The sequence below is a fragment of the Sebastes fasciatus genome, chromosome 2 (assembly GCF_043250625.1).
Source record: "Sebastes fasciatus isolate fSebFas1 chromosome 2, fSebFas1.pri, whole genome shotgun sequence".
In the NCBI taxonomy this organism is placed as follows: domain Eukaryota; kingdom Metazoa; phylum Chordata; class Actinopteri; order Perciformes; family Sebastidae; genus Sebastes; species Sebastes fasciatus.
The window spans coordinates 34280302-34290138 of record NC_133796.1 but is presented as its reverse complement, the minus strand read 5'-3'; the positions used below and the strand labels follow the sequence as shown (position 1 = coordinate 34290138).

Genomic DNA, 9837 nt, shown 5'->3' with positions numbered 1-9837 from the left:
GAGAATGTGAGGCCTGCTGGCAGAGGTTCAGGTATCTAGAAATCTAACTGCACATCTTATTGCTGCCAATTGTTTTCTGAAGTGCTGCAATTACAGGGCTTATCAGCTGTGGAGAGAGCTGCATACCAGTGGGTGAAGAATTAAAAGAATTTAGAGAGCACAATCGTTTTAAAAGTTTGCAGAGACACATAACCAGTAGTAGTACTCTCTTGTAAAAGCTATGAGGGAGTCGATATGAAGTGGCTTCCATCTGCTGTAAAGTGAAGTGAAGTAAATGTCTCCCTATTACACAACATTCGTGTTTATCATTTACCAATGTCCTTGTTGATAATGTCTTGAAATCAATAAATCACCACATAAATAAAGCCGGTAATTATTTGACAGCCATTATACACAGACAATTACAGGCCCTCTGTTGTAGCCTTTTAGACCCTTGTTTGTTTGGGAAGGTTTGCCAAACCAGCCTGAGAAGTGAGTGATAACTACACATAATCTACATAGATCTGTAAATGTGGATTGGCCAGATGACAAATCCATAGATCAACATCTGGCTTAACCTGCATTGAGCCTTTAATTTACCTGATGCCTTGAGGGTTGGTAGTCCTGCTCATCTTTTAAAGCCGACTCAGAAAAGGTGAGTTTGGTAGCCCAACTTCTGTACATTTAAATTCAAAATTCAGAGCATTAGCATATAGCAAACAACTATTTGCTATGTAAAGATATAACATTAATGGAGTAATGGTTACCTATTTGAGCAGAGAATGGAGTCGTTCTCCCTCTGTGTGAGTTATAATCTAGTTGTAATCTGAGTTTCTCTGTGCTTTAAGAAACACTAGCCGGCCCGGCCCTGTGTCTGTTCCCCACTGGCTAGCTAATCGCTGCTGCTCTGCACTGTGCTCATACCATGATGGCTCAATACAGCAGTTACTGCTGATAAATTGACGAACGCCATCCTGACTGCAATATTACGACTCCTACTACAGGGAAGATATGACCCACCCTACTCTGCCTCTGATTGGCTTACAAAGATATTCGTATCCTAACCAATCTCACTCCTCATGCCTAAACCTTGGTATTAACATGAATGACATTAAGAGAGACTTGATTTTGAACAATCTGATACTGCCTGGCAATTTTTTTCATCCATGCATCCAAATGGAGGAAAATTAACCCCCTATTTTCCGTTTTCAAAAGGGACGTCGTGGACAATCATCTCAGTGCTTTAAGACTAATAAAGGACAACATGCAAAGTATTTCCTCAGAGCTTATGAAGAACTGAACATATATGATGATGACCCCTAGTGCTACTATGGAAGAGTGCAGTCTTATTATTTATTTATTTATGCATTTCTTTTTTTTGTTCCTTTAATTATTTTCTACCCTGTTTTTATTTTTGTTATTATATTATTTTTTTATAATTTAAGTTATCTTTCCTATCCAATTGTGCCTTGTATGTTAGAAGTAATGAGTGTAGATTACAATGTCTTAATGTTCTTAATGTTTGTAAATGAATTATCTTCAATAAAAAAAAAAATACAAAACAAACAAAAAACTCCTCATACCTAAACCTAACCAATCATACAAAAGAAGGCAACGAGTACGAGCCAATCAGAGGCAGAGCAGGGCGGGACATGCCTTTCCTCCTGACCATGGTCCCGACAGGTGTTATGTCGAAGTCTGTTCCTCTGTCCACTAGTGTTTTTCCCAAATTGGTGCCTTCAAATGCGGTCGTGTTTAATATGCACGACCTTGTAAGTGGAAAGTTTCTGATAGGTCAGAGTTTACGAGTTGTCACCTGTTTGTTGACGTTGTCAGAAATGGCGGAGGCCGTGGAAGTTTATTTTTCGGTACATAATAAGTGAATATATTGTAATTTTAGTCGTATATTGTAATTCTTAGTAATTTTATAATATGTCCGAGGAAAATGTTAATATTCCCAACAGCCTCATCTTTTTCCTCTGTCATTATGCCTTTGCATTTACTGCATTATGTTACCCACTTGCGAGCTTGTTAAATTGTTAGCCTCTGTGGCTTCTACACTCACTACTTTGAGTGCATAAGTGCGTTCCAATTGGGAAGTACGGCAAAATGCAGTGCACTCAAAGTACCCGGATGTTGTACTCAAAACGGTCAGATCGTTGAGTGTGGAACGCTGGACACGTTCCACACTCAACTGTCGCCGTCTTGGCTACGCCGCGGAAGGGGCGGGGCCACGACCACTATTCAAACAGACGTAGATAACAGAATAAAACAATACGTAAACATACCGGTGCATTTTCAGCCAACAGGAGGACACATCGTAGGTGAAGGCGACGACGTTGGAAACGTAATTTCCACTCTGCTTTCATTTTTTTCAGAAGATATTTTGGCGGGTAGCGAGCCGCGGTGAAATGTTGCGATCGTCATTTCCGGTCAGTGCGCCGCAGAGTATTCGATTTCAGACGATCCTACCCCGCTGAAATGTACGCACTACTCAAGTGAGTACAGAGTAAACACAGTGCGCCACATTGAAGTGTACTTCTGGAAGTACGTGGAGTAACGTTAATATTGCTGTTGCCTAGCAGCGGTGTTCTCACGACTCGACCACTTAAACGGCCAGCATATTGTGTACATGACTTCAGGGGAACACTACTCGACGCAACACCTGTCCCGAGCGTAGTGATCTACTGCGCATGCGTGGAGCGCGTTCTCCCAGTGGACAGTAACCTGAATTAGTGGTGTCCGGAGCTGTGTGTGTAGGAGGCCTTTCGGGAGTATAAACCATAGATATAAAACAACGCTCGTCTCCCACCCTCTGGTTCCCCCCAGGTAAACACTGTTAGGTCTGTCAGTAGATATAAAACAGCACTGTTGCTGTTAGTACTGTTGGTGCTGTTAGCACAGTTAGCTGCTAGCCGCTGGGCTAATTTGAAATTTAGTAGTTTTTATTAAGAAGCTAGATGCAGTGCAATTACACAAGTCTTCCAGGTTTATTGGGGAATAACAAATAATGTGTTTTTTTCTGTTACCTAATTTATGAAATCCTGTTGTATGATACCGTAGTGAGGACATTGTGACCTGCTACAGTTTGGAGTGGTCCACAGTAGGAAAAGCACAGGTGTAGAAAATGATATTAATGAGAGCTGCATTCCACTTCCTGTGGTGGAGGTCCTGGTAGTGTGCCTACTGTTGCACTGGAATAACTTACTAGACACTTGATGGAACTGACTCATCGTTAAAACGTTATAAATATCACCTGTGTTTTTCTTGCTATGACAAGTAATAATGTCTGCTGTGAAAACTGTCTATTGTGTTCCATTAGGGTGCAGTGTTTCTCCCATGATGTGTGCAAAGTTGATCCTAATTCACCTGCTGTGCTGTGTGTTGGTGGCTGCCTGTGCCTGTTCGGAGTTGAGGGCTGTGGGGGCTTCCTGCTTTGGGGTGTCAAATTGTAGTTTAAATTTTCTCACAAGGTATTTTTGTCTTGTTAAATAGAATTGAATAGAAAATACTTTGTCTGCTTTTTGCATACAAAAGGCAGACCTTTGTCTTTGGTTCAAATGTGCAAAAACTGCTATTAATAGGGCACATTAGAATGACATATTACATCTAGACAGGACACATTGAAGCCCATTAAAAGACATTCACATTAAAACACAATACACCAGTAGAAGCTACATTTAAAAGGAGCACCAGTTACCAGGACTGAATCAAGGTTAAATAAATAAAGTGCTGTGTGTTGAGGTAGCAGGCTGGCTTCAGGAAGTGGCTGTCCTCACAGATTAAGGTAATTTATGGTGACGGGGACAAACAATTTTTTTACATATGTTTAAATAAAAGAAGGAAAACTTCAAATACATTGGGAATACCTGAGCCAAAGCACTTTGAGGTAATAATATGACTTCACCACATGATGGCAGCAAACTATTAAATATGGTGGATTCCCCCAGGTTACAACTGTCAGACAGTCAGAATAGGAAACAACAAGGAAATTAAATTCCTAATTCAAAACAGACTCCCCATAATTCACTGGAACAGAAAGGAATCATGGATTTAAAGCATACAGCCAAGCCAGACAGTGACCACTGTTGTTTCTTATTCCATTTATAAAAAAGAAACGTTGTTGATATAAATACATGTTGACTTTCTCTATGAATGTTTTAAAGTTTTCTCCCCCCGCCTCCAGTTTCTTTGAAGGATCACGTAGACATCTGGTGAAACATGTGTGACATGATGGCTCTTACTGGTCTGCAGGTCCCTGTATTTGCCACCTCCACCCACTGGATGATGTCTGTTCCTCCCACACCTTTTTATGCTGTAAATTAGAAACATTACGCACTTCGAACACCCTGAAGAATTAAACTTCAATGGGTCAGTGCTATGGCACAACATGTAAGTTTCACACTCAGGTTATAAAAATGAATAACTTACTTATGTTCTCTTCTTTTAAATGGGCTGAAATGCCAAACTACTTGATGTTGTAATGAAAATGCTTTTAAGAAATAAGTGAGTCTGGGATTGTCAATGCACTTATTGTAACACAAACACATTAATCTTCCATAGAAGGTGTTCCTTATAAAGAAGCACAACCTGCCATATTACTATTTAAGCTTTGGCAAGCAATAATATGTGCCCAGTGGGCACAACTAAGTACTGTACTATCATAGCCCAACTTTGGTGACATAATTGTAATCCAGATCATTTTCTCATACAGATGTTGAAGACCCCCACCCATGCACACAGACACAGGAAATGCTATTGTTCTAGACAGGAAATGCTGAGAGTGGGGCCTCAGATGAAGCTCCTAAAGACTGAGATTGAGGAGCGAAGTGACCGCTGACTGAAAATATGGGTGACCACAGTAAGACAGAAAACCATAATGACCTGCCTGCAATGGATTATTATCATGTCATTCAGTATGGATCCCTTCTGTCTTTGTCTGTCTTTGTCTGTCTTTGTGACCTTTTACTCCAGCATGTGCAGACACTTACAGTGCACACACAAACATACACATAGTGCGTGCATGTAGCTGCACAAAACAAAGCCAGTATTGTGGGCTGCAGCCACTAGAGAAGAGTCTCACACAGCTATGGGAAGTTCAGCCATGGTAACTGAGTTGGAATCTTGGCCTGTCTCTAGCATCCTTCTATTTACACAATTAGTATGACAAAGATGTGTTACTCTCTGAGTGTGGGTGGGTGCCTTTGTGCTTCTATACTCGTGTCCTTTCCCTTTGCAGGATTAATAAATTCATTTGGATTCAAGACTTTAAGACAACATTTGAAATTTAAGATTAGAAGGCAAAGAGTTAGGACATACTGTAAGTGCACTACAGTTTGCTTCTAAAGAAATGCTTAGGGTGGGTTAAATACAGATGTCAGATTTCATTTATGTACCTGTATATATATGATGATTCTAATAAAGTTTTAAGTTTTTAAGTTTCAGATTGCATTTGCATCAAGTTTAGGGGGTGTATCTTGGGCTGCAATTAATATCATGACATTAATACGAATATTTTCTGGTAGGGATATACAGTATATCATCAAAAAGCAAATGTATACAAAATCAAAACAAACATGTTCATTGCAATTAATTGTGTTCAACTATTAAATTAATTGGCAACAATTTTGATGATCAATTCATCGCTTTGTGTAATCTTTTAAGAAAAAAAAGTCTAAATTCTCTAATACCAGCTTCTTAAATGTGAATATGTTCTGGTTTCTTTACTCCTCTATGACAGTAAACTGAATATCTTTGAGTTGTGGACAAAACAAGACATTTGAGGACTTCATCTTGGGCTTTGAGAAACACTGATCGACATTTTTCACCATTTTCTGACATTTTATAAACCAAACAACTAATCGATTAATTGAGAAAATATTCGACAGATTAATCGACAATGAAAGTTAGTTGCAGCCCTAACTCAGACAATAAAACAAAAGCTTTAATAACTGATTTTAATCCCTGTTTCATTGGAGGCGTTGATTTAAATGATTGATTGATGGATTGATTGATTGGGTGAAAGCTAAGGAGATGAACATAGTTAAAGAGTGTCCTACAGCTTTACAACTTTTACCATGTGTATTCTTTTGTGTGTCCATGTGTATGTGTCTACGTCTCTATAATGTTTTCACTCATAGAAATAACTAGACTCGGTGTAGTTTGGACATAACGGGGCAAAAATCGAAAATATTCTTGTCTCCTCCCATCAATGCCTGTGATACTCACACACACATCCATACACACCGGATGACGTGCAGCCAGCTCCATGCCTAAGTAGCAGACTGCGACACAGCGTCCAACTCCCTCCCTCCCTCCCTCCCTCCTGTCTCTGTTTCTGCAGTCCTCTCCTCTCCTGTCCCAGGCAGCACTGCTCCCGCCTCCTCCTGCAGCCCTGCCTGACTGCTCATCAATAAGCTGTATTAGCCCATCACTAATCATACTGCGAGCGACAGAGAGTGAGAGAGCAGGGCAGCCAGACTTTGTGTGCATCATCAGTGTGTGTGTGTGTGTTTGCGGAGGGAGGAGGAAGGAGGGAGGGAGTGGTGTATCCTAGCGGGGAGCTTTTCCCTGTTGTAGTAACCAACCGCACGCCGGCTGCCAGCCATTACTTCACTGCAGCAGCAATCAGCCCTTTCGTATTTAGTGAGCCAGACACACTAACCTGTCTGTCCCCTCCTCTTTTCTCTCTCTGCATATTCAGCAGAGCTGCCCTCCTCTCCTCCTCATCACTCTGCCACTCCTGCGGCGTTGCTCTCTGCTTGAAGGGGACACTGGCCTGCTCCTCACCCACTGATTCTGCATGACTGTCACAAAGGTAAGACCGCTCCGGATGGGGGGCAACTTTCAGGATGTCACCAGTGATTTGGGGTTGGATTGGGCTGTGAAGGTTATTTGAGGGTGTTATTCTCATTTGTGTGTGTATGTGTGTTTGTCTGTGGAGGAGATGAGTTTGTGAGTAGTGTTGGAGTTGCCTGAGGGATGTGTGTTAATTTGTGTTCCCATTAGAAATGCAGTCCGGTTATGATGAGACCAAAATCAAATTCTGTGATTACATTCTCTAATCTGCAGCGTATTACAGGCCGGCAACAATTCATTCTGGGTATGAGGACGTTTTTTTTTTTTTTTAATCTGTGTATCCATCCATCTGCAACCGCTTATCCCGTTAGGGGTCGCGGGGGGGCTGGAGCCGATCCCAGCCGACATTGGGCGAAGGCAGGGTACACCCTGGACAGGTCGCCAGTCCATCGCAGGGCTGACATAGAGACAGACAACCATTCACGCTCACACTCACACCTACGGGTAATTTAGAGTCCACAATTAACCTAACCTGCATGTCTTTGGACTGTGGGAGGAAACCGGAGTACCCGGAGAAAACCCACGCCAACACGGGGAGAACATGCAAACTCCACACAGAAGGGTCCCAAGCCGGATTCGAACCTGCAACCCTCTAGCTGTGAGGCGCCAGTGCTAACCACTGCACCACCGTGCAGCCCTTTAATCTGTGTAGGAGATGTATAAACTTTATTTAGATGAGACTTGGTATTCAGAGAAGAAATTCAACATCACACCTGGCATTTGAAGACTAAACTGTGTCTTTTAGGTGCTTTCATTTTGTATAAGACTGCCTTTCAAGCTCAGTTATCATACTATATGTGTAGGATTGTTGAGAGATGTAGTGTTTTAGTGATCATTTTTGGCATGTTTGCTTGTTTAAGGTGTTTTGTTCATTTCTCTTTCAGTAAGAATGTGAGAGCTGCTAAGCAGGTTTGGTGTTTTGTTTGCTAGCAGCTGCAGGGAGCAAAGTGTACAGTATCACCTAAAGCCCGATGGGGGCTTTGACAAATGGTGATTTATAATACTAATTAACAGAAAGATTACCATTATGATATGCAAATTCTTGCTTGCAGAGGATTTCCAAGTGCTTCACATGAAAACATAACTTTCGGAATTTGGCAGTGTCAGTAAGCTTCAGTCATATCGTGGCTTTCCAGAGATCTACTGTGGCTTGGTTTGTGCCTCATTTGCACATCACTTTGGACAGAAGCATCACATGAAAAAATGTACAAACTGTTCAGTCACGTTATGGGGAAGTAAAGCAGATTCCCACAAGGCAAACCACTAAATTTTAGGGTATGTGTTGCGGTTAGGTACTGTATATAGCAATATGGTTGATATTATGGTAAGTTTTCTGGGAGTAGATACAAGTAAATGCAGTGTCCTCTCAACTGACAGCAACAAATATGTGTGTGTGTTTCAACAGTCTCAAGCTGATCTTAAAGTAGGTGTGTCAGCCTGCTTGGTTGACTGTTTATGTGCACCTAAGTGTGTGTTGGTGGTCGTAGTCTGCTTAACGCTGCGGCAGCCGGTTAAATCCTCTTAATCAATTAACGGAGCGAGAGAGAGACCGACAAAGAGAGAGAGGAAATGGGAAGAGACAGAGAGAGAGGAAATTAGCACACCTACTCCCATGTAGAGAATTAACCTGGACCAAAATAGATGACCTACTGTAGACACAGGACAATGGCCTATTTACTCACACTTATGGTCACACACCTGCAAGTTGCACACAAAAGTTCTATTAATGCAGAATGGCGTAGTTTTGTGTTTCCAGCCTGCAGTACAAATTCACAGACGGACGCTCTGAAAGTACAATTTTCCTTTCTGTGTGTGTGTGTGTGTGTGTGTGCTGCTGCGTAGGTGGACGTTCTCCACTACGAGAACTGAAAAGAGGAAAAGGTCAGGTGCTTGTGTGTTGGCACTGAGCCAAAGCCTAAATCGGACTGTAGACGAGGCCAAAGGCATTGAAGAGAATTTTAATGAATACACACGTGATTTTTTTTGCCTTTGCTTGCATTTTGAATTCATACCTGCAATTATGGAAACGAGGTGAGGAGGAGGAAGAAGTGAAGGAAAAAAAAGGAAAGACAAAAACGTGCTGTAAAAAAAAAGAAGGTATGAAGCACATTACCCAGTGGTATCTGAAAGATGATGGGTGTGTGGGAGAAGCAGAGAGAGAGAGAGTCTAGGGAGCTGTTTTCATGGCTACGCCTGCCAACAGCAGAGAAGTCACCTTGGGAGGGATGCAGGACGAGAGCCTGTATGCTGACGGGGCTAAAAAGCCTTCTACCCCTCAGCACACTGATACAGACTGACAATATTCTGGAGAGACAGTCCCTGCAATGCCTACTTATTATCAGATCAAGATGTGTGTGGTCTGGCACGACCTCGTAGCAGCACAGCATAGATTTACAATGATTTGCAATGATTTGATATAGCATAGCGTGAGCGTGACAGTAATGTCATCTCTTTAGATTAGTTTAGTTTTTTGTCACGTTGGCTTATGAGCACCAACACTTCAACTAAACAACACAGAATTACACACATTAGTGCATTTATAGGAGGAGTATTGACACTTGATTATCTCTGCAACCTAATTAGTACATCTGCATACCCAATTAATCAAAAACTTAATTAAAAGCTCAGTAGTTGGAAACTAAGTGAAGTGTCTGTACTCTTTTAGTAGGTTGTCAGATGTTTGTTTTTTTGCTGTAAAACATTTAGCATCAACAACCCAATAAAGGGACTGTTTGTAACTTTTTAAGCGTATTAATGTGCCGGGTCGGGACACATGCGCGCTCGCATATGCGCGCTCGCATATGCGCGCTCGCATATGCGCGCTCGCATATGCGCGCTCGCATATGCGCGCTCGCATATGCGCGCTCGCATATGCGCGCTCGCATATGCGCGCTCGCATGTGGCTGAAGTCACTGCTCCTCTGCCTGCCTGCCTTCACTAACACAGCGCGCGCGTTCTCGCTCCACCTCTAGACGTGAACGCGCGCTCACTACACACTGC

The 9837-nt window shown here is 42.1% G+C and overlaps 1 protein-coding gene across 2 annotated transcripts in view; it reads left to right on the top strand.

Moving 5' to 3' along the window:
* Nucleotides 1–4221: 4221 nt before the first annotated feature.
* coro2ba (coronin, actin binding protein, 2Ba) overlaps nucleotides 4222–9837 on the top strand; it is a 60792-nt gene continuing 55176 nt past the window's right edge. The window contains exons 1-3 of one of the 2 annotated variants that reach the window (XM_074621326.1): nucleotides 4222–4371; nucleotides 4694–4831; nucleotides 6683–6796. In XM_074621326.1, the coding sequence (XP_074477427.1) occupies nucleotides 6782–6796 (15 nt within the window). In that variant the 5' untranslated portion in view covers nucleotides 4222–4371; nucleotides 4694–4831; nucleotides 6683–6781. Of the gene's footprint in view, nucleotides 4372–4693; nucleotides 4832–6339; nucleotides 6797–9837 lie in introns of those variants that run through there. The other variant, XM_074621309.1, reaches the window with a different exon arrangement.